The sequence below is a fragment of the Ciconia boyciana genome, chromosome 8, assembly GCF_034638445.1.
Source record: "Ciconia boyciana chromosome 8, ASM3463844v1, whole genome shotgun sequence".
NCBI lineage: Eukaryota > Metazoa > Chordata > Aves > Ciconiiformes > Ciconiidae > Ciconia > Ciconia boyciana.
Window position 1 is genome coordinate 38,905,002 of NC_132941.1, and position 24,997 is coordinate 38,929,998.

A 24,997-nucleotide genomic window follows, 5' to 3' on the forward strand; every position below is an offset into this window, starting at 1 on the left:
CTCACAAGAAATATTCAGAGTGTATTCCACTTCAGTGTTTGAAATGTGGGTTTGCTAATAAGGGAAGCATGTTCCCTAGACCATACGGAGAGCTTGTAATGCCTGGTATTATTACAGCAGCCAGGAGTGACAGCTTAACACCCCTTGGTGCAGCTTTGTGAGCCTTGACAGAATAGGACGTATACAGAGCAAGAAGGGGAAGCAGCTGTATGCACTGCAGAGACCAGGCTTACTTAAGAGAATCTGAAACAGTGACCCTCCAATTATTTACCTCAGACCCCTATTAGGTAAGAGAGTGCTGGTTACCATGCATTGAGATCAGCAGGGAGGATACCATGGGAAGACCCGGTGCTGCCTGCTAGGTGGCCACTGACTCCAGGGAGGAACCAAAAGCCCTCATCCTTGTTGGTTTAGTAGGGCATACTATTTTAGATGCCCTTTTTCCTCTTTAACTCATTCTTTCTTTATGAAGCAAGGCTTCATACACTTCTGAACACCAGTTTGTCTTCTTCATGGGTAAAATTACTCTTCTTGTTCTGTCTGTGCCTAGGAACGAGTCTCACTTCTCATTAAGTAGGTCTTAGGAGAGAGAAGGTGTATGTAAATAAGTCTTAATGCAGTTTTTAAAAAGTTTACTAAGAGTCATATATACAATCATAAATACAATCATCACCTTGTACTTAGCTCTCAGATGCAACTTTCTGTGTTCAAAGTGCCTTGCAGCTATTGTCCGAAGCTATGGTTCCTCCCTAATACATGAGCGCGTTCTAATTCTTCAGGTCAAGGCAGAGAAGTGAAATGACTTCTTCACAGCCACAGCTAAAAATTACTGACAAAAGTCAGGACTAATTTTCTGAACTTCTTGTTTACACATCTCAATAGACAGCTTCGCAGATATATCAACTTTATTAATAATAAAAATAAAACACAGACCATTATTTTATGTTTCTTTTGTTCTATAAACAAAGTAATTAAGTTAATAGCGTATGTATTAAAATCTAGGCATACTTAAAACATTGCAGAGACATTTTAAACACAAAGAAGGATTTGCATGTATAGTTTTCAGCATCCTAGGCCCAATATTGCTTTAATACACAACCATAGCAGCTCTCCAGAGATACATATGAAGAACACTTCCATGATTACAGTGGTCTTCCAGACAGCCATGGATGTTGAGAGGCCTAAAAATAGGCTCAATGTGCAAATGCAAAGATGGAACACAATTATTTTTTTTTCTGTGAGCGCAGTTCTACAAGTTCATTATCACCCAGGTAGAAAACCTTCATTTGGCAAATAGAAAACTACAATTTAAAAAAAAAAAGACAATTAAAAAAAATTATACAAAAGGAAATCACAAAAATACTGCCTTTTAAAAGGCTACACATGTGGTCATTTTTAAATGAAAACACTATACATTAAGTATCTAGGAAACAACCAGCAGTGTTCTTTATCAGGAGCACACCTAAAAACACAAACACACCCAGTGAGCCGTCCCCTGCCACCACCAAGGCTGCTTTTCCCATGCTTGTACCCCTTTCATGTTAACGCTTTCTCCACTAAAAGCTATAAATAAGTCTGTTTTCTACAGATTTCTTAAGTTAAAGTAAGTGAATTCTGACCAGAATAGAAACAAAACTCAGTGCGGTAAGGCCACAAAACCAATGCCATAGTCCCAAACCTCCTGGCAGAATTAATCCAGCACAGTCTGAACACAGAAAGAGTAGATCTTCAGTAGACATATTTGTGAAGAAGATCATTCTATGTGCAAGTTAACGTGAGGCTGCTGACAACCAAACGCATGCAGGAATACTGCAAGCAGCTTGGTGACAGTTCCCATAGGATGGGGCGGGGAGGCAGCACACATTCAGCAGGTTATTCTCCTGTAGCCCTCGCTAACTTTGCTTATCTTCCTTCCCCTTCCGGACAGCACACAAAACTCAGAGCAAGCACTCCACACCTAGACCTGCAAAACCTCTAGCCACTTGGGACAACGCTGCCAATCAAACAAAAAAACGCATTAATTTTTCATCGGGCAAGCAAGCAGACCCACTGTCAGTTTCATGTGTGACCCAAATGACAGGTTAAGCTCTGGCCACCAAAAGCAAAAAGGTCATTTTTTGGCCCACCTTGCTCCCCATTTTGCTCAAACAGCGAATCTAACCCAGTTCCCAAAATTTCATTTCTCATGCCCAGCCAGTGAGGGTCATAGTCATTTACTGTCTCCAGCAGCTGCTGCCCATGGGATGGGGCTGGAGCCCCAAGTGTCCCTTGATACCCCACTTCATGTTTTGGAAGTACCAAAGGAGGACTAGCATGAGTAGCCGCAACCAGAGGTGGACTGTGCCTCATCTGCTCGACCTCAAGCTTGGATTCCCCTTCACCATAAGTGAAAGCGGAGCCCTTCCCACAGGGAGAAGTGTTTGACTTGATATACAAATAGTTCTCATCGCCCAGGCCCTGGTTTGCATTTAAGTAGTTTAAGACAGGCCTCCTATACATGTTCTCTTTAGCTGCCAGGTACTGGTGATCTTCTATACAAGACTGGAAAACAGCTGCATCTGAGTAGTAGCTTTCAGGGAAAGACTTCTTCAGGCATGGATATTCCTGTGTCTGCTGCACAGGGAGTGAGAGCTGGGGGGGACTCCCCATGCTTCCCACACCGAGTGGGACCGCTTTTCCCACACAGTCCAAACTGAAGTGAGCTGGGGTCTGACCTGGGGCTCCAAAAGTGTTATCCAAGCTCCTGAAATAAGTATCAAGCCTTGCGTATGGCTGCCCCGAGTAGGACGACGGCTGCCCAGAGAAACTCTGGTTTCCTCCTGGTAGGCCGGGCTGCGGATGGAGAAGGCTCCGGCCTGGCCCAAGACCCTGCGTCGTCCGGGACCTCTCCTGGCAGCCGCCGCCGCAGCGGGTCGGCTTTTGCTTGCCACAGGCCAGTTTGGGGTAGGCGGCGGCTTCGCTCTTCTTGTGGTTGAGCTGCCGGGCTCTCCTGTTCTGAAACCACACCTGCGAGGCCAGCAGAGACTGAGCGCCCGCCCCCGCCTCGGCCCCACCGCGGCCCGGCCGGGGGAAGCCGCCTCACCGCCCCCCGCCCCTCTCACCTGGATCCTGGATTCGGGGATGTCGGTGAGGCCGGAGAGCTGCTCCCGCAGGGCGATGCCGGGGTAGGGCTCCTTCTCGAAGGCGCGGACCAGCAGCTCCAGCTGGGCCTTGCTGAAAGTGGTCCGCTTCCGCCGGCCGCCCTCCCGCCCCGCGCTGGGGGCGGCGGGGCGCGCCCGGGCCTCGCCTGCGGGGAGAGGGCAGCGGCGGTCAGGGGGCGCCGAGCCGGGCCGAGCCGAGCCGGGCCGGGCCGCGCTCCCCCTGCCCCGCCGCCGCCACCAGCCCTACCACCAACCCGCCCTGGCCTCCCCGGCCCCGGCCGCACCGCGGGGGGGCTTACCGGTGGGGCCGGGTGGGAGGCTGGCGAGCTCCATGCGGGCCGAGGTCTGCAGGCGGTGGGGCGGCGCAGGCCGCTCCCTGCCTTATGAGCCCTCCGCCCTGGCCGTTAACGACCCCCACCCGCCCGGGCCCGTCCCGCCAATGGGGCCGGGGCCGCCGGGCCTCCGAGGGTGACTCAGAGCTGTCTCCCGCACCTCCATTGTCATCCCATCACCAAAATACACATAATGAGGTCTCGCCCCATCGAAGGAGCCAGAGCGTCTCCCAGCGAAAACCCCGCCGCCGCCACAAACCCATCCACCTTTCTTTAATTCAAATGGGGAGTGGATAATTTAATGAAGTTATCTTTCACCTTTGGTTCGGCCCTCTGAGAAGGTTCCCCTTCTCTCCACACCACAGGCCTGGGGCTGTGATGGAAAGCCAGGGCTCCCCCGGATGCGGGGAGGCCTCCACACCACCCTTCTCCCGAAGGGAAACCATCCCAGCACCCGGGTGACAAGTCCTTGTCTTCCCTGCTCCTGTTCCCATCCATGGGACATTTCTCATTGACTCAACTGCAGTAAATAAAACGCTGGTGGCTTTTCTAGACATTGCATCAAAACCCACCATTCACAGTCAAGGGCAAAGCCTCCCCAGCATGCTCTGCAGTCACCTGGGGGAGAAGGAGCAGTCTCCCTCCCAGGCGTGTGCTGAAGAGCTCAGCACAACCTTTTCCTTTCCTAGGGCTGCTTTTTTTTTCCTCCAGACAGCTCTACTCATCCAAGTCATGTACAGAACAAGCAAGGTCTGTGCTTTCAGCCCAAGGTGAAATCATGACCAACGTATTAATCCAAAAGAGAGGGCAGAAATATTATTTAAGAGAGACAAGAGTGACATAAGGACTTACAGGGAGCAATAGTTGCAATGCCGAAAAGGATTAGATGTTAGAACAGAATTAGAACAGCAGCAAATCAATTAGTTAATGTAATAATTTGTCAAATGAGGCCATTAATGGCTATCACTGAAGGTGTTCAAGAACAACGGCATCATTACTTCATGTGTTTTTCATCTCAACATGTCCCCATTCATTTTTCAGCCTTGGGACCTGCTCCAGCTTGTTCTGAAGCTAAAGGGTACAGGGACAAAGTCTGCAAGCTGTTACATACTAGCTGCATTCTGCAGGGACCAGTGCATCTGCCATTCGAGCAGCCACTTTTGGGTTGAGCTGGGAGAGGGTTAACATGACACACACCACCACAGTGGTTCACAACAAAAATGAATGCCCTCCCACACAGGGGCAACAGTCAGCCCCTGTGAGTCTAGTACTCCAGAGACTGGATTCCTTTGGCAGCTCTGTCTGTAAGGCAAGGTAAATGCCCTCAGAAACCACTTTACCTAAATAATGTTTTCAAGCAGAAGCATATATGAAGGCAGTGAGAATTTCAGAGGGATGACTGCAGTGTGTAGTCCAAAACATCTGGCAACAGCTTGAAGCATTTTTTCAGTACTCCTCCCCTTTCTTCTACCGTATCATTCCCGTAAGCCTGGACTGTCATAGCACAGATACCTCCCACAAGATTTCTTTTCCCCCCCAGAGCTCCAGGATAGTTTGGAGTTTTTCCTTTCCATGTAAACAATAAATTTGTATTCAAGAAATAATTTGCATGTGGGAGAAGGGAAAAAAGCAGCCAGGTGGCAATTGGTTCAGCAGTTCTAGGTACAGTCAAGGTGTGCTGCTAGTCCTTCGGTTTTAGTTCACTTTCAATACTCAGATACATATGTAGGGAGGGGTGGATGAACACTCAGACACAATAAGCAAACATATAAAGCTTGGCGGCATAGTTTTATTGACAGTCTTCTCTACAGCAAATCCAGCTTCAGTTACTCCTTGTTCTATTCTAAGCATGCAAGGTGCAATTCTACCTGCCTTTAAGCCCCCATATGGCTTCGCACACAGCCCTGCACATGACACCTCCAGTGCACGCTTGACTAGAAAATGAGCCAACTCACAGAGCTACTCCTTCCAAAAACTGATCACCTTTTTTTTGGCCAGGTTAGTTTTTGGCGAGCTTAGTTCAAGCACCAGCGTGGGATGGGGATGCACAGGAGCAGAGGGTAAAAGAGAGTTGGGGAGCCCTGATTTAAACTGGCACAAGAAAGTATGGAATTGCATATGACCTTTCCATCTCTCTGCACTTCCAGTACAACTGTCCGTGGGGTGCGTAATAAACTGGACCAAGGATACCAAGGGTACAAAGAGAACTTAATCATTCTATCTGGCCATGGAGAAGGCTAGAACAAATGCCGTCATTTTTCTTTCTGGATTTCCAATTTTCATGGCAGAAAACATAATCTCATAGGAATAACTACAGCACAAAGTTTACCCTGCAGGCAGCCTGCAATATTGATCTCAAAAGAGGAGGGAACCCCCTCCAACAGACACATATACACCTTATAGCCACAGCCAGTGCAGAAGAGATAAGGAGGAGTCAGCAGAGGCTTGCACCGACTTGCACTACTTGCTAATAGTGACTGTCCATCACTACTAGCTAGGTCAAATAGACCAGGCTTTTGTTAACATCCTCTGGCTATGGAGAGAGCAGTTCACACTTCCCGGAGTTATTGTTTCAGGCACTCTGCCAGGCAGCCTCTTTACACCCTTCATTTTCAGAGATTTTCTTTGCAATGCTAATTGATAGAGACTTAGATTGCGAGTTTTGTTTTTAAGTAAGATTCCAGGAAAGAAGATGGCAATCTTTGCCTCCCCCTCCTCTTCCCCCTCTTCTGCTGAGACGTATGGACTTTGCCTAACGTAAGAGCTAATTTCTGCTACAGCTACAGTTTGGCCGTACCCTAATCCAGGCAACAACGCTGACCAGCCCTTGCTGCTCATGTTCCCTTGGCATCACCATGCAGCTGCATGTCAGACATAATAAAAAAAAACTGTTTGTGAGCTCCGCCATCTCTTCTCTAATCTGTATCAGGAAAATAGTATTCCCCACCACCACCTGTATTTTTGATTCATTTCACAAATAGGAGAAGGGGAAGAGTGTGGGGAAAGAAGCAGGAATACCCAAAGCAGCGTGGTTAACAAAAACAGCATCTCTGGTTCTCGGATTGTCTTCAGGCTCCCTCCAAAATCCATGGAATTTTGCTATAGATTTCAGTAGCATCCAAATGTGGAAACCCACTGTGTCCGCTGCCCATATGTTCATTTATGCCAGAGTTGTGGTGTAAGTGCATCTACAGAGGAATCCAAATCACATGTGGAATATGCTGAAAATACATCAAAAATGAAGGATACATATGTAAAGGACATTTAGGAGAGACAATACAGTTGTTACACAAGGACTAGCCACAGTGCTCTTTAAAATGGCTCTTAAAAAAGGTTTGCATCTATCCTAGTCCAGCTCAGGGCATCGGGAGCTCCTGTCCTCTCTCCCTCCAGAGCAGCCCTAGTGTTAGGAGATGCAAAGGTGACCCCAGAATCATGCTAGCATGAATGGGATGCCGAATTACCCAGTGCAGCGTGGGCTCCGTCACCAGGCGCCTGCCTGGGGAGTCTTAGGACAAGCACAGCCCTCTAGAAATCCCTACATCAAACATTTTCTAGGGCAGTACAATGCTATTGATGTTTAAGCAGAACTTTCATCCTGAAGGAGGCAAGATCAATTTCACTAGTTGATCTTCAGACATTAACACCTCATAAAAAGGATGCTCATGCCCTGCTTATCTGGAGTGCATCTTTAATTATCTTTTGGTACACCTTTTGCAGCCCATTACTTACCAGTCAACACTGCTTTAATTATGGGCTTGGCAGTAAAAGGCAGCTCTTACATCACTGAAATAAAAATGCTACAAAGCAACCCTGGAGAATTGCAAAGAGATTTCACGCTCAAATGGAAAACTGTGGAATTCAGCAAAACAACACAGATTCTCTTCCACAAAGATTTCTCCCTATGGGCAGTACTGTCATAGCCAGATGCACCCAGGAACCCTCCAAAGAACATGAGCAGCCAAGTGATGGTTGTGCTCTCACCTGCTCTTCAGGGAAAGGAGCATTTACAGCAGCCTGTCTTGTTTTGAAAATAATTCAGTGGCCAGACATGCATGCTTCCAGGATGTGTCAGGGCAAGCAGGATGGAGACATATTTTGCACCTTGAGCAAAAAGAGAGCAAAACTTATGATAATCTTTGCTTTCTAAGAGCATTCATTCCACAGTCCAGAACTGGCTCTTGGGACAGCTCTGTCATCAGCACCACTGAGCATTCTCTTACAGTAAACACCTTTATTATGCCAAAGTATTGCTCTAACCTTTTTTCCTACCTGAAGTTAATGTTGTTTCTAACACTTGAAGGTGGAGGAAAACACTATTGCTGAAAACAACACAAACCGTTAAGTCTTGCTCTGACTCAGTTCCCATTAAAACAATAGATTTCAAGTGAAAAAGGCATTAGACCAGTTTCACATAACCTTTGAATAATCTCACACTTAAGTTTTTCTTATATTTAACCCTTAAAATAATTCATGGCACTGACTGTAAGTATCTGAAATTTGGGGCAACTGTACAAAAAGGGCCATACTTACTAAGACCAAATGTCTGTCTAGCCTGATATTTAACTCTTCAGCAATGGCTAAAAATGGATAGCTGTAACTATAACTAATCTATAACTAGCTCAGCCAGCAACGTACTGGTACTTTTACCTAGTAATGATGATGACGACCTCTGTTATTTTCAGCCCAGACACTTCCTGATGTGGATGAGAGTTTCTAAGTATACAGAAAACACAATATGCTTCTATTTTGTGAATTTATCCAGTCGTTTTTTGAACCTATGTAAAATTTTAGCTCCCAAAGCATCCTCTGACTAGGACTTCCACAGCTCAACTTTGTGTTATATGTAATAACACTTATTTATATTTGTTCTTAAGATGTTGCCTGCTAGAATCACTTCATTCTTGCTGCCTCCCATGGAAGAATGTGGAATGACCTTCACTGGTTCCAGCAGTTCACGCTGCCCATTTTTTCATCAAACCCCATCACTTTCCCCCTTCAGCCACTTATTTTCCAGACTGAAAAAACCCCGTCTTACTCACGGTAGCTGATCCACGATTACTCCCCTTGTGGTAACTGCTCCATGCCTTTGATCATTCATGTTGCCCTTTTCAGAACTCTTTCCAGTTCTACTGTATTCTTCCTGAGACTAGACTAGAATGATTCTCAGTATTTAAGAAGAATATAGAAGACTAGAATGATTCTCAGTATTTAAGATGTAGATGAATCATGGTGTTTTAGGTATTATGATGATGATAATGATTTCTTCTCCATTGCTTTCCTAATAACTCCTAATGTTTGTTTTGCTTTTTTGACCATCTCACAGAACTATCTATCAAACTCCAGGATCTCATTTCCTAGTTGTAATGGTCATCTATTGTCTGAACCTGAGAATGGTTCCTTACTTGTACTGTCATTATGCTGCATACTGGTAAGTTTTTGAGTCCTGTGACAATCTTGAAAGAAATTGCTATCCCTTTCAAAGAGAAGACTGCCTTAACTTTTAAAGGAAATAAGACCCCAGGTAAAACTGAAACGAAAAGATTTGCAAACATTGTGTCTTTTATTAAATGGTAGCCCGGTGGTGCCCAACATCATTTTTCTGGTGGGCAGTAGAATAAAAGTCTTGGGAGATGGCTGTAGGATAGCACAGACTTGCTGGGAAAGTAGTGATTAGTGCTCCCACTCTCACACAATACAATGTCTCCTGCCCTGGTGGAGGGAAATCTCTCTTCTGTGGGACAGATCCACCTCACTCAGCCACACAGGACAGTGTCTAAGGTTTGGACAGGCTGAGCCTGAGCCTGTAAAGAGTTTGGATGACCTCAGGGAAGGGCAAATCAGCAGAGCAGAGTCCGCACCAGTGCAGGAATGGCCTGGAGTAGGATTTTCGCTTGTAATAAGCCTAACGCATAGATTATCAGTATTCTTGTACCCCTTTGAATGCTGAGTAGAAAAGCCACACAGGAACCCATGTGGTAGCAAACCTGTGTTCACTAAAATCCTGCCTTAAAAAACATTAAAAAATTGTGTCTAAAATATCCTCCTGAAATCAAGCCTGGGCCCCTGGAGGATTACTGAGTGCGGTACAGTCTGGCAAGCCCTCGCTTGTTCCAGTACCACTGAGATAAATACCATTTCATTTAAATGCAGCAGTACTTCATGCCCAGTACGGTCAGGTTCACAGTATGCATTCCTTTATGGTAATCCTTTCCCTCGTATTGCCTGCCGTCTCCTTCCTTGTCTCCTTTCCTTTGTAGGAGACTGACCGTCATCATCCTCACCCGTGCTGTTTGTGTAACTGGCAGATGCCCTATGACTGATCAGCTCCAGAAACACTTGTGGACTCTTAGCACCTGAGAGGATCAGACCTCTGAACTGCAGATGTTTTAGGACAAGGACTATATCTTTTTCTTCTGCTGGCAGAATACAAACACACCCACATGATACTATAGAAATACTACAAATCGTAACATCATAGTCTGCCGAACTTGATTACGATAACTAGTCGCCTAAAGATGAGTGAATTTGGCCTTAAGGCTAGTCTGCTGGGACTGGAGACAAGTTGTCTGGAGTCTTCTCCTCCCTGTTCAAAGAACTATTGCTCTAACCTCCCTTGTCAGTCCTATTCCTTCTCATCTCCCAAATAACATCCCCACCCATGTGGTTGTACTGAAATGTGCTTCCCACCCATCTCACCCATCTGCTAGTGACCCCATTTCTTTGCTAGATCTGCACTGGCTTTTTTGTACTGCAGTTAGCTTTTCCATCACAATATTCCTATTCCAGACACGTAGGAAAAAAAAAATACTCAGAGCTAGAAAACTGTGTCAGTTGACATGACTTGTTCATTAACTGAGAAACACTATAAAGATACATTAGCTGGTCCCAGTAGACACTCAAAAACAGTGAACTAATTGGAAACCTTTCCTTTTTCCCAACACCCCCCTCCTGTGTTTACTACCATGCATGTGAAGAACTTGGCAACCTAAGGCAGTGTCTTTCAAAATAGGAAGCAGAAATAGAGTTAGGAATTCCTTCAGAGAGAAACAAGAAGTTATATCAGATACCAAATACTATGTATTAAAATACACACACACTATTGTCAAGTGGTTAAGGGACAGAACAAGGCACCAAAATGCTGATGGTTTGCTGGAGACTTACTCCTTCGGCCTGTTTTAACCACTCAGTCTCTAATGCTGTAGGATGCTGGTATGCAGAGTCACGGACCCTTATCTGTATGTAATGCAGTTTTGAATAGCCTAAACTACTCAGGCTTTTCCAACATGACCAATATGAGCAAGGCTGTCTGGTCACATGTAATGTATCCTTGCAAGGTACATTCAGCATTATTAAATAGCCTCCCCAAATGACATAAAATATTTTTTTGCCTACATACCTTTAAAAAAAATCCTGTCAAATACCTGTAGCATATATCCAATTTAAAAAATTCCACCAAATACTTGTAGCATAAATCCAACCTTTATAAACTGAGATTTCAAATGGATGTTACTTGTTACTCTTTAATTTTTTAAAGCTACCTCACACAATAAAAGGAAGCCATCAGAGATGTTCACAAAATATTTTTAGTAGGACTAAAGTTATTGCCTTCCAGCAGACATCAGTAAAAACAAATACAGAACTGTAAAATGCACAACTGTGATCAAAACTGAAGCTCTCTGTGCAACCTGGACTTCAAACTGGTGAGCTCTGGCTGTCTGTTTAGAAGGGCTTATTAATGCAATGTTGGCTGAAGCGCATCATGATAAAAAAGTCTTTCACCTTTAGGTTCCTTTTTAATAACAGAAAAAACCTCACAGTGATAGTGTTAGGATGAGCATACAGAATTCAGACATAAATTAAACTCTAAAATGCACAAACTAAATTTGTAGTAAAATCAATGAGAAATTGATACCTTTATAGCTTATAGGTATTACTTAGTTCTTAATCTTCGCAAAGAATAAAGTATTTGGCTGGGACCTTTACAGCTGACAATTTCCAAGACTTGAATTGTGCTCCCAATTGTGTTAAAAATATGATAGAAGATAATTAGTTTTATCAAACATCCAAGGAATCCATTACCTATGAGAAGGATACAGCAGAGATATGTGCAAAGGTTTATTTACTTCCAAGTCACAAAGGCTATTCATTACAACAACAAGCAGAATTACTATACCCCATAGTTTCTTCTTATGCATGTCTCATTACTCTTTGAATTTTTTTGTAATTATGGGAATCTGCTGAAAATCTTGACCATTAACCTCAAAACTGTAATGCTTGTCAAACTGCAACATGAAATATTTTTAAAGACTGTACTTTTCCTTAGCTTCTCTAGTCTTAGAACTAAAATATTAAAGTGAAATAATTTTTAACTCCCCATTAAAAATTAAAAATGACAGAGGAACAGTCACATGTTAACTAGTTACCTTAGGAATCAGACATTGCTTGCAGTAGTTTCATTACAGCATTGTGTCATTTAACTCTGATTAAAAAATGTTTTATTGATAATTCCATCTCCTTAGGTAACTTTCACTGACTGCATCTCATCTCTTTTATACCAGCTTCAAATCCAGTTTAAAGTTGGCTGCAGTTCATTTCCAAGTAACTTCCTAAAAGGAGCCCAATCCCTTAATCCTTACTTATACAGAAAGTTGCTGTTTACACAAGTCACATCACTGACTCCAGTAGGATGACTCACGCCATAAAGGTTGGTCTGATTTAGACTAATCCCCCCCCACCCCCCCGTGTTGTTTTTTTTTTTTTTTTTAAGAATTTTAAAAGACACAGAAGAGCTAACATGTCTCTATCTAGTCTCTGGCATCTACCAAGAACACCAAACAAAAGAGGCAGACTACCTGGCAAATACCCTTTGTACTCCCCGATGAAAGTGAGATAGTCAATATCTCTAAGTTAGAGATAGCAAATGTTTCTATACTGAAGGGGGAACAAGTTTTCTCCGCTACTAGGTACAACAGAAACTTCAGTATTTGAAAATCTAAGGGAGTGATATACTGATATAAACAGTGTGTGAAATGAGCCAGCTATGTCTCAGGGATTAGGCAGGAAGAATGCACAGGGCCATTTTATTGTTTTCAGCAGGACTAACCCATCTCAGTTTACACACCCAGTCACTATGGAGACCTCAGGACCCTACAGACACAACTTCAGTGAAAAAGCTGTTTTTAAAACGAATTTAGTTGTCTTTGAAATCTCAAAGAGGATCACACATCCCATTTTCATGTTACTGTATGGTTAGTAACCTTACCTGTTGATCTCATAACGAACACCTCTTTCAGTCTTAGATTCTTAAAAAGTACTTGTGGCTTTAATTGCCAACCTAATTTGAAATCTAAACCAAGTAATGCAAATGAAAGAAAAAATGTTTGTACACAATTATGAGGGAGCACGCTTTTTTTTCTTTCCAACTTGTTTTTAAGATTATACTTTCTCTCTTTTCTATGGCCCTGACTACTATAAAAATAGACTCAATTTAGCAATCTGTGCAGCCTGAAGCAGGGTAAAGCTAGATTAGCTCATCTTCTTCAAGTGCTTACAGAGCCCTGTCATCGTGATGGCAGTTGTGCCGATCGCTAGCTACCAATATCTGCATGTTCTCTAGCACAGGAAAGGCCTGAGAAAGAACATGGAGCAGTGTTAATCCTGTCACAACAGAGATACATGTTCCAAACTATAAATCTAAATCTGCCTTCTAGTAAGTATGGCCAGAGCTGCCCAAGCTGGCTGTCTGCTGGTGAGTACCTTGGTGAGGTTTTGGTGTGTAGTATGCTATCGAGAGCTGCCAACTCCTAACAGCATACCAGGTCTTCATTCAGTCACTTTGTGGCACTGATTAAGAAAAAGGGAAAGGAAAAAAGTAGAAATCTCAGAAATTATGATTGGTGAAGTAAAGCATGCAGAAATAGTTGTATTTTCTGTAAACTTGGCAAAGTAAATTGGTTCTGCATTTTTTCAATAATTCACATAACTGTTTGGGATTTGTAGTTTCTAATTTAGATTATACTTGTCCATAAATGCAATTCACCGACAAATAATATTTCCAGTGTTGTGGCCACAAAGGTAGGTGACCTATTGGTCCAAAATATGAAGGCATAAATTCAAACATTTTGCAAAATATGAGAGAGCGAACTTTTCAGCTAGACTCTGGAAAATTACTCCCTCAAAATTAGTTGTTAGGTGCATACTAACACCACCTAAGAAACACAAGAAAGACTAATCATTGAAAGCAGCAGATTCTCTGTCTTTTGACGTCTTCAAAGTAAGATAAAATGCCCCTTGAAAAGTATGCTTTAAGTAAGTGCAAGTTACTGAGCTCAATTCAGAGAAACAAGGTAATATTTAATAGCTTGTGCTGGCCAGACTAGATGATGCTATGGGAGTTCTGGCTTTAAATTACGAAAACTGAAACTATATTCACCTTCTTAAATATTCCAAAGACTCCTCCCTCTGTCAAGAGAAACAGCCTTTTTTAAAAAGTCAGCTCAAGGACAGTGCCCTGGATTAGAAATGGAACCGCTGAAAGTCCACCCCCACAAAAGGTCTGAGCAGGGAGTTGTCTTCATTAACTATTTCACTTTCAAGTCCGAGGCTGTGGACATGCCCAGGGCTGGCAGAGCTACCTGTGTCAACGAGGCTGGCAGCGAGTCACCGCTGCTGTCGTACATGAAGACTGGCCCCTTCACCAGAAGCCACATGGTGGGGTAGCTGGTTTTGTGATCATGGTCTATCCGGGCCAGGAAGAATATCACTTAATAAAAATCAATTATTGTTGGTGAAAGAGAAAGAAGCGTAAGCCAGCTACCCCTCCTCTGCCCAAGATGACACAGTGTGGGCAGTCTTCACTGGAGCGTGGCAGAAAGGATAACACGACATCGTCCCTGACCTCACCTGGCTGCTTTTGGCCATCAAAGCCAGTCTAACAAAGCAAATGTCCCCAGAGATGCGTGAGCAGCAGAGATGTGTCCCCCCCTCCAAGGGGCAGGGTCACACACCCCGGGGCCGGGGTACCAACCCCTTTCTCCCCCCAACGCCCTCCTGCTGCAGCGCCCAGTTGCTGACAGCCCGTTCTTTCCTGCGTACTTGACCGCCCTCTCCAGTCGACTGCCCGCAGCAGCACATCCACTCTTTTTAGAAGTCCATTGCTTTCGTTTACATTCTAATAAAACTGCTTTAATTGTGCCCTTAGAAGTTCTTCTTGGTGTGCGGGCAGAGCTCCTTGTGTGGAGCAGTCCGAGGCACTTCTGCTGCAAAGCTCGGGCCTTCTCAGGATCTCAGCACAACCTTTGGACATGGATTTACAGGCAGGCAGAAACATTTGCACAGCATGTTCTAAAGAGCAATAAATTAAGTAATGGGCTACAAAAAAATGTTGAATTTTAGAAATTTCTGCCAGATACCAAAACGTGGTAGGTGGAGCCACACACACTTTTCCCCTGCATCAGCAAAGCAACCCAGGCAACTCTGTCATGCAGATGGTATTCCATGTAGCCAACCTCGATGGGTTTTAAGGAAGGCCTCCCAGCAAGTTTTACCACTGCAGGAATTTCTTACTGAACTCTCCTGTAATGTCCACAGAACACCTCAGCAAAAAAGCACAGTGCTTTGGGCAGGAACAGCTGGGAATGAAATACAGAGACAGGGAAAAAGAACAGTCTCAGGACAGAACAGAACTAACCCAAACACATGCAAAGTCAATCCCCTCTACAGCAACCCTTTTCTGCAACACAGTGCTCATGCGGGGAAAATGTCAGGACTTGCTGCATTAGTTGTTGAAGAAAACAGCTTTGCAGGCACGTCATTAACACATAGTTAAAGAGCAGCTGTATTTAGCCCTCAGGCACGGAGAGAGAACAGCACAGTCAACATTTCTCGCTCTACTTATCCTCTACCCTGTCAAAGTCACTGTCAAGCAGACAGGTAGCAAAGCTCTGTGGAAAGCATGAGACACCCCTCCCACACACACATTTCTATCTGTGGGCACCTTTCCCAAGGCCCTAGTGACTTCCTTAGATAAGCTCATCACCGAGTCCAAAGTCCCAAAATGGCATAGAGTAGAAAATGCTGGATTTAATACGCTTTAAATTGGTAGTTTTCAAAAGGGAAGGTATTATGTAGTGTTTCATATATATACACATATGATGTAGCATTGTATATAAGCATATTTATACTTATTTTTTACCAAGATTAGTTGAAATAATTTATTTAATATAAAGCATGGATCTCAACTTGCTGTATAACCAGTTAAATCTCATAAACACAGGAGAAATTAACTTAGACACTTCTAGCTCCTCTTTCAGTTTTGCCTTAAGTTGAGGGTCATCTAAGGACATGATGTGTGTAAGCTTGGCTTTCCCAGCTCAGCTGAGACCTTCTGGACCTCCAGGGAGTCTTCCCAGGGCTCCTCAGCGCTTTGGATTCCCTGTCCTCCCAAAGACTGAACTGCTCAGTGACAGAAATGTCACCACCTGTTTATTTTAGCACAGCAGGGAGAACTACTGCTAATTTGTTATCTATAGGCGGCTGTGCCAGTGGTACTGTGCACATTGGTACCAGAGACGGTCCCCCGCACCTGCCGGAGGCCCGGTGGCACCCCTCGGAGGGCGGCTTTCAACCTCATTTCCCCTCCCTTTGTGACTGTTTACCATTTGTGCCACAAGGGAGCACTCTTGGCTTAACTACGGCGCTGAGAAAGGCGGGGTGGCCCGGAGAGGTGCGCGGAGTGAAGGGGAGCGCCCCAGCCACGCCAGTGTGGGGTGGGGTCAAGGAGGGACCGGTGCCCTGGAGCACGCGGTGCAGGTCCAACTACAGTCGCTGAAATCGTCTCATTTCCTACACTTTCTGCCTTTTCTCCACCCTAAAACAGACTGCTGCGGTTAATTTGTACAGAGTTGAGCTGAAAAGCCCACTCCAAGTTTTGCGTCGAGTTTCACAACCGCGTTGCGCAAGCTGCAGTTCTCCCCCTCCCGCTCCAGGGGCAGGCCGCCCTCGGGCGACGGCCGGCTTCCTGACCGGAGACCTGCACGACGCCGTTCCGAGAGCCGGCAGCCGCGACCGGCACCGGCCGCATACCGCGGCGGGGAGGGGCGGCCGTGGGCACGGCTCACCGGAAGGGCGGGACGGGGCGCTGCTGCCCCGCTAATGGCCGCCGTACCCGGGGGCACCCCGCCATCCCAGCCCGCGGCCGGGCACGGCTCGCCCCCTCCCGCGGCACCACGAAGCCGCCGCCGTATCAGTCACCGCGCCACCCCCTCATCGCAGGTGACGCCATCAGCCGCTTAAGGTGACTTCAAGCACAGCCAAATTGCTGGCTACCGACAGGCGGCCTCGCGCTTCCCACACCCGCCCCCACCGCCACTTCCCCGCGCGACGCCCGGGGCCGGCCCCCGCCGGCCCTGCCAGGCCCCGCCGCATTCCTCGGCCGCGGCCGGGGTGCGTCAGCGGCACCGCCCCCGCGCGGACGGGGCCACCCCCCGCCAAGCGTAGTGGCCCCGCCGGCCCGGCCCCGCCCCCCCGCGCGGCGGCCTTAGCGGCGGCGGGGCACGGGGCGCAGAGCGGCGGTTGGCGGCGGCCTCGGCGGGATGACGGCGGTGACGGGCGCGGAGCGGCTCCGCGATGGCAGCTGCCACTTCCAGCGCTCCCGGCTCATCTGGATGATCGCCATCACCTTCGGCATGATCCTCCTCGGCGTAAGGAGCGGCGTGTGGGCGCGGGGCGGGGGCGGCGGGACTCCCCGGGCCCTGGACGAGACGTGCGGGCCTGCAGCAGCTCCCCGTCACCCTCGGAGCTGTAGCCACGAAACTCACGGACCAGATCGGGGCCTCCGTGGGTTTGCTGCTACCACGGAGGCGGCGGCGGCCCTCAGCAGGGCTCGCAGATAGCTCGGAAGCTGCAGGGTTTGTGGAACAGGCTTCCTTAGTAGTCCCCGTGACCATGGAAACGCCACTTTCTGAAATAAACCGGGAGAAAAAGGAAACTAAAAACGCTGCTTTGGCCAGGTCAGCTTGTGAGGGAGCTGAACACATCCGTGAAGGAAGTTCAGAGAAAAAAATAAGAGAATTGGATTCCAAAGCAAAGCAAGGCTGCGGCACTGAAGGCATACAGCATGTCTGGGTATGATTGCAACCACCCAGGTGCTGTAGCTTGTGTGAGTTTGCATTGCACGTAGCCTGTGAAAGCGTCTTCAACATTCACAAAATTGAAACCACTGCTGAAAAAATGACGGTCAAGGCAGGCCAAAGAGCTCACAAAACAGCTTTTGGACCGTTTCAAGAAACAGAGTGAGCTTTAAGCAGATTTCCTGTTTAAATCCATCATTTTGCCACATCCTTGGCATAGCTAAATTTGCATATAGTTAGAAACTGCAGCATTGATACCAGAGGAAAGATAAGCCAGCGTGAACTTTGGCCTAGCGTAGTGTTTACCTTGCATCCCCAATGGACTCTAAGGTGCACAGCTCACTGACTCCCTGCTTCTCCTCCACAGCTTGTTAAAATAAAGGTAGACAGTGATAAGCACTGCGGACAACTCAGTGACAGGAAAGATACCTGAACACTGTGTGCATCTTTGGTCTTGGGCTTCGTGCTCAATATCTTCTTTGATTATCTTCTTTTGAACCGTGCCCGGTTCAAAACAGAAGAAAATCTGACATTTTCTTTTTTAAGGGACAAAATAAGGCTGATCCCCTAGTTACAAATAAATAGTTATTCCTCCTTCTCAGTCTAGTCATTGTCTGAATTCTTCAGGTCAGTTGCATCAGATTAACTTCTTCAGGACAGAGACAATGTATTTTTTGCTGCTACTGTGTGTAATAGGTAATGAGCTTACAACTTAAATACCACTTAACGTGCAGATGCGCTCTTGGTACACAGGTAGCAACCTTGAACTTTTCCTTGGCATCGTGTAAGTCAAGGAAAATACATTTCATAGGTTTGAATCTTCTTAAGTAAGTGTGCTTTAGAAGGCTAGTGGTCTTGTTGTTGAAGAATATGGGTCCTGGACAAGGTTAATGGAATGAAAGAGCTGAAGTACTATGAATAGACGAGCCCTAAATCTTGTTTGACAGACATGGGGAGTTGGGGGAGAAAAAGAAAGCTAATTTGAAGGTTAAATTGACAGTAATTCTGCCTTGAAGTAAGCTAACTAACTTTTTTTTTTTTTTAAGTGGGTAACGCTTTGGCCTTCAACTATACCTTATAGTTATTTGGGAATATTTGGTAGCTTCCTTAATTACTTAGTGGAAAACCACCACAAATGGGTATGCTATGGGTAAGTTATATTTGACTGCATAATTATTTTGCATCTCTCATGTTGCATCTCTCTGACTCTTCTGCTTAGTCTGTGTTAACAAGCTTTACTGTAACCCAGTTGTTAATTACATTTAAAGAGCTCTCCTTCCAAGCTCATTACAACTATGGGTGTGGGCTAATAAGTATGTAGAAGACTAGACACACTAAGACCAGTACGAAAGTTTAAAAATTCAACTTAGAATTTGGCATCTGTGTTGTTATAGTGAGAAAGGAAAAAAAATTAAGATACTACTTTTGGAGACAGTTATTAGTCCATATGTAAACTTATATTTGTAACACCTCCCAAAAGTGGTTCTTTTGTCAAATTCTTACTCAAGTAGTATAATTCTTTCTTTAGGAGTCTTCTTTTCCCAACTTCAATTAAAGGACATTTTCTACCCTGCTACTAACTTATCCTGATCCTGCCCACATGAGAAATAACCTGCTGAAGAAACTGCATAGTGCTAAGTCTTGCTGGGTTACAAAACTTAGTTTTTGTTATTTTAATTAACAAAGAGCTGGAAAACACTTCCCTGTAACCTGGTCCCTCACTTGCTGACTTCCTGTAAAGACAGGAAGACAGCAAGACTTTCTTGTTTATTTTGCCATGCATCATGTAGACAATAAGCCTTCATCTTTGCTCAGAGCATCTTTTGCTTTAGCAAGGTATTGAATTGATCCTAACTGAATATCTTGTGTAACTTTTTTTTAAAAAAGCTTCTATATGAAAATTTGTAGACCAAGTTTGACTAATCAAGTCATATTATATATTCTGAATCTATATATACAGTTGTTTTCATAGAACTAAATTTATAAAAACTTCAGTAACTCATTAGGACCCCTAAAAATACTTGTGTAAGTAAAAGGATAGATTTTGCATGCTTAACTAAGATTAACTTGTACTGCTTTCACTAAGCATTTGGCTTTTTGGCTTAATCCAAGTGCTGAAAGTTTTGGAAACATGCAGTGGATACTTGAAATGGCAGATCCAGGCATATTGCATGAGTTACAGTTCTTCTAACTTTCTCAGTGGACTTTAGTTTCTTTTAAGACTACACGTTTTTTTTTTCTAAGCTAAGAAACACGCCTCACTTTCTAGTTTAAAGTGAGATGTCACTTCTGTGCTTCCAGTTTTACATTCTCTGCATAATGCATCTTGGATACAACAGTATTCTCCCTAATTTTCAACAAAATAAAACATGTTTTCTTTTTATTAGGTTCTGGGTATCCTGGTTGATTCACGTAGTAGAAGCCTTCTACGGTGTTAAGTTATGCCAGTAAGTTGTTCCCTCCCCTCACCCCAACACAGATTCTCTGAAAAGCATTTCTGATAAAAGTAACATAAGCAACAGACTGATTTTGGTGGTTCTCAACAGTAATATTAGTTCAGAGGATACTGATAAAATTCTTGCTGCAGTGATAGTTTGCTATCCTCCACAAGAGGTTACTGCAAGTTCTGCTAGCGGTTACTGTTGTACAGGGTGACAAAAGCAAGGGATGGCAACTTGCAGAACTGGCAGCAGCAAGGTTTGCCAGAGCTTGTCTGTCTGCCTCTGAACTCGCTGTTTACGGGGTAACATTGTGCTTTGGGAAGTGGAGGGAACAACAGGTAGTGTAGAAATAGTCTGTTAAGTTCAGGTGTTGTAAGTTCATCAGATCTTACCTCATCAGAATTTTGAGACTGCTAATTACCTGCTTAAATGATTGCATCTATATTGTGAGAATACAATTGGACCCTTCCATATGGGACTATTTAAGATCTACTTGTATCTGCAGGTTTGTGGCATAAAATACTTCGACTAATAGGACTATAAAAGTAAGGCCTACTAAGTCTTATGTTAGGATAACAAATTATTTGGAAAGTTATGCTGTCCAAACACATCGTCCTTCTGTTCGTTTGAATTTTGTTTGTAATAATTCAGAAGAACATAGGTATTGGTTTTAATGCTGTACACAGTAGATGGACAGTTTGTTTGCCATTGTAAAAATGGTGGGTTTCCACTTCATTTAGTTCAGTTCACAGCTGTCTGTCACAGGCTTCTCAGGTTGCCTTCTTCTGGAGGCAAAGGGATTTTACTCCATGGAAAGCTATTTAAGGTGGTTCTCAAGGTAATAGAATACGGATGAACATTTTCTGCCTTCAGAATGGGAGTTAGTAATAAATTTTTTACCAGGCTCCAGTTTTAAATTATGTAGCTTTAAAGTTAAAACTTTAACTCTCATTCTGCAGATAGATAGGTATATAGGCTTAAGGTGATTTTTAAGTACGAGGGAAATTGATTACCAGTGAATGTACTAAATGGGTGTATTGTAATCAAGTTAAGTAATGAAGTTTTACAGAGTAGTGTTCAAGCCCATAAGAAAGAGGGAGCATAGATTGCCTGCCCATCATCATCTCTTCAGGCATACTTCTGTAGATTACTAAACAGTTGTACTTTACTATGAGCACCAAACACCATATACCTTTTACTGATGTAAAAGTGATGTCTACTTATGAACATCACAAAGAAGGCATGAGGAAGAGCTAGGGAGGAAGCAGATACAAATTTGTTAGTCAGTTGTCATTGGCTGTTGGCCTGTATTTCTCCATATGGTCTATTCAAGTCAGCTTGCTTTATATAAGCAGGTAGATTTCTTAAGCCCTAGTTTTCCAGTTTCTGCACTCATTTGGAAACACTGCAGCTTGGATTATAAAAAAAAAAAGGGTTTCATAGCTGGTAAGACATAGTTCATAGTTAATGTTCATAGTTTAAGAATGAACATTAAGAAATGTTGTGTTAATCAACGCTTGCTGCACAATCATTTTGTATGCGTAGAGGCTATGGAACAATTAACAGCTGAACTGTTCTAGCAAAGGTCAGTAGAGGGAGCTCCCTTGTAAACTAATGAGTTGGAGCACAGTTACGCTTGACATAATTGTTTACTGGAAATGTGAAATCTGGTGGGTTTGCTATCATGTTTATACTCGTTCTTTTCTCTGAAAATTCAGTAGTATTTCTCAACAACAATGAAGTGGAGGAAAAGGTGACAATTTCTGTAATGTACAGAAAAATTCACATACGCTAAGTTAAAACTAACTGACATAGGAAGGTCTTCACTTCATAAATCGTCAGGTGTCTTCAGCCCCCTGTACCTGTATTTTTCTAGCCACAAATTCAGGTAACAGTGCTTCGCCATCCTGCATCACACCATAATTGTCAGGCCTCTTTGCCCTGCTAGCATACAGTCTACCTTCAGTGACTGTAGTCAACAAGAAGTTATATACAGACTTGTGTATTAAGATTAGTATTAAGCTACTCTAATTTCTTGGTTCCTTGTACTTAAACTTCTAGGATAAGTCATTTCAAATAGCAGAGACTGAGATTGCAATTTATATATTATTGAGGAAATTGTATGCATGAAATCTCTGAAAGAACCTTTGTTCTGTAGATAGCTTAAAATCCACTAAAATCACAAGAACTAGTATGTTTAGTTAGTACAGGAAATAAGTCTTAGTAGATTGAAATTAATGATGCCAAGTTCGAATGTTCTAGTCAAGTCTGATGTATCAAGGATGGGTAGAAATACCTAACCTTACTTTGTAAGTATCACAGTACAGTCTGCAAGACCATAAGTTTTTTTGACACGTTTTATGCTTTTGTTAATGTTACAGATCTAAAGGAATCACTGACCCGGCAATTCAGTTTCAATGGTTCATTCAGACACTTTTATTTGGGTATGCTTCCTTTGGTCTTCTGGTGTCTTACAAACCTTCAGCCAAGAAGCACTACTAGAAGACAGTGGAAGAAGTCACTTCTCCCATTCTTCATCCTCATTTTTCAGAAAATATCCTCACTTACATGTCTAGGTGCTGTAATTAGCTAAATTACATTCCTGCTACATGATGCAGTGCCCTTCTACCCAAGTAACTCTCCTCTTACTAAACAAGACAATTATAATTCACAGGGCCTTGTGGATAGTTCAGTAGAAATTCAGCCCTTCAGTCTTGGCACTGCCAAAGTTTAATCCCATTTATTATGCAAGAAGCCAAAAGTTGCTCCTCTGCAGTTTTTCACATAGATTGTATACTCTGATTGTCATTGAAAAGTCCCTGACAGCTGGCAGGAGTGGTTGATAAATTACCTTTTCATGTGGAGGAATTTTCTTCTACAACAGGGAGAGTTATTTACAGCCACAAGGCAGCTTGCACCTGTTTTGTGATAGGATTTATATTTACTTATATTTTCTCTACAGGACATTTACTGGCTTTGTTGCTGTTGTTGTTAGAGCCTGGTCTTTGTACTTTGTTTTGTCAACTTATTTTCTTCCACAAAGGACAGACCACTGTATTGCTGCAGGCACATTAAAAAGACCAAGTCTCAGTTCAGGTTGAGGTGCAGTGATGAGCTTGGAAACGTAAAGCACTTTAACTTGGTTTAATACATGTGCCTTAAATTTCATGCAGCATGACCTCATCTTTTGAATGAAGATTTAAATCTTTGCGTTAGTATAGAATAAAGTAGTAATCCTGTAGCTTTGAGGGCAGCTTTTTCCAAAAGTAATTTATTATCCAAGAAAAAAGAAAAAAAATCAATTAGCATTCCAAAAACTTAGCTGAAAATTTTTGTATTTGTGAATGAAATTAGACTTAGTGAGTAAACATACACCACTGTTCCCCAGATGCTAATGTCCTGAAATCTATGGTTGAGAGACCATCTTAAGCACCCCTCAGAGTGCTTCCTGTATGTGTAGTGAGCCTTTTATCTTAGTGTCTTTTACTTTTGAATATTTGAATAAGAATTTAGCCTGTCTTGTTTTAGCACTTTTAAAAGTAATAACTATTTAAAATAGTAACTATGGTGTGGGGAGAAGTCTCACCACACCACCTGTGGTGCTGCTGTTCTGGAAGAAAGGACAAGAAAAGGTTGTTCTTCCTCTAACAAAGAGCTCCATGAGGCAGTAACAAATAAACTTATGCCTTGTGCAATACCTACAGACTGGGACACTTCTGATGGAGAAGTCTTATTCAAGCACAGGTACATAAAGTTTTTGCTTTTCAGTGGGTACTAAAAGCATGGAGAACTGAAGGGTTTGAAATGGTGGTTTGTTTTGTTGTGGGCTTTTTTTTTTAAAAATGGTGAACTGATAACATTAACGTTTTGTGGAGAAGTAGAAACTCTTGTTTAGTGGCTAGAAATCCAACAGGAATGTGAAGAGCCTGAGCTATGTTTTACGGTGTAACCTTTTATCTTAGTCTGTGACCCTGGAATAAAGACTTTAAAAAAAGTTTAAAAGAAGTTGTTTTTCTTTTTGATTTATCCTGGAAATAGATGTCTATACAAAATATATAGGCATCATCTTTATACCTGTTATCAATATTCACATTTGGAACATATACGATCAGCTGGCTGTATGCTTTCCAGAGTAAGTCCCATGGAAGTCTAGTATTTCTAACAGGGCAAGGTATTGATGGGACTTGTCTTTAAAAAAAAAATTCTCCATGGCATTAAAACATGTATAGGTATAATACTTTGTGTTTCAAGATTAATTCTAATTGAATGTTTAATGAGCGTTAACTTAAGAATGTGAAGGTATAAAAGGAATAACTTTGGTTCAACATTTTCATTATGATGTTCCTGTACAGAGGAAAAGGTGTAACAATAACACCAAGGCTAGTTAAAGACTTAGGAATGGTGATAAAAGACTTTTCTTAATAGGCATTTTTGTCTGTTCTTGTTTGCCACTATTCACTTTTCATCAGTGGAGCTGTAAATAAGGTCAGAACTACTACGCTAGCTTCCCCTCCCACCGCCAGTCTGCACACCAAGCGCTTGTGATGCTCACCATCACAGCTTTCACAGCCCTGCGCGCGGGCTCTGGAATGGCTATAGATAAATCACAGCTTTGAGAAGTTAACAGCTTGCTGTTAGACTCAACTTAATTAGAAGGGCTTCTCTTCAGAGACGCAATGGTAAAAGCTTCCTCAGTGCAGCCCACGGAAGCTATAAAAGAAAAAAAATTGTAGTGAATTTATTATTAAGCCTTAGTTAAAAAATATTTCCAAGTTAGAACAAGTTTTAGCCAGACGCTGGCATCAGCAGATGTTTTTGAAGCTTCTCTGCGTTTTTGTTTGTTTTGGGTTTTTTTTCAGTTGACAGATCTCAGCAGCTCTCTGTTTGGAGGTTGTTGGGCATTGCTTATCAAACTTTTTAGAAATGCAACTATGTTGTATTCATCTCCCTTC

At 43.5% G+C, this 24,997-nt stretch overlaps 2 protein-coding genes across 2 annotated transcripts; one reads left to right on the forward strand and one right to left on the reverse strand.

Annotated features, from left to right (window-relative positions):
- Window positions 1–2,058: 2,058 nt before the first annotated feature.
- Window positions 2,059–3,473, reverse strand: LOC140655137 (uncharacterized). The gene is given in 2 exon segments (XM_072869172.1): window positions 2,059–3,006; window positions 3,102–3,473. Coding segments are annotated over 2 exon segments (1,320 nt in total).
- Window positions 3,474–16,491: 13,018 nt separating this feature from the next.
- TMEM254 (transmembrane protein 254) lies at window positions 16,492–24,043 on the forward strand. Its single transcript, XM_072870974.1, has 4 exons — window positions 16,492–17,175; window positions 18,651–18,754; window positions 19,992–20,051; window positions 22,427–24,043. The coding sequence occupies exons 1-4, from the start codon at window positions 17,068–17,070 to the stop codon at window positions 22,545–22,547; spliced, it is 393 nt and encodes a 130-aa protein (XP_072727075.1). The 5' UTR covers window positions 16,492–17,067; the 3' UTR covers window positions 22,548–24,043.
- The last annotated feature ends 954 nt before the right edge of the window (window positions 24,044–24,997 follow it).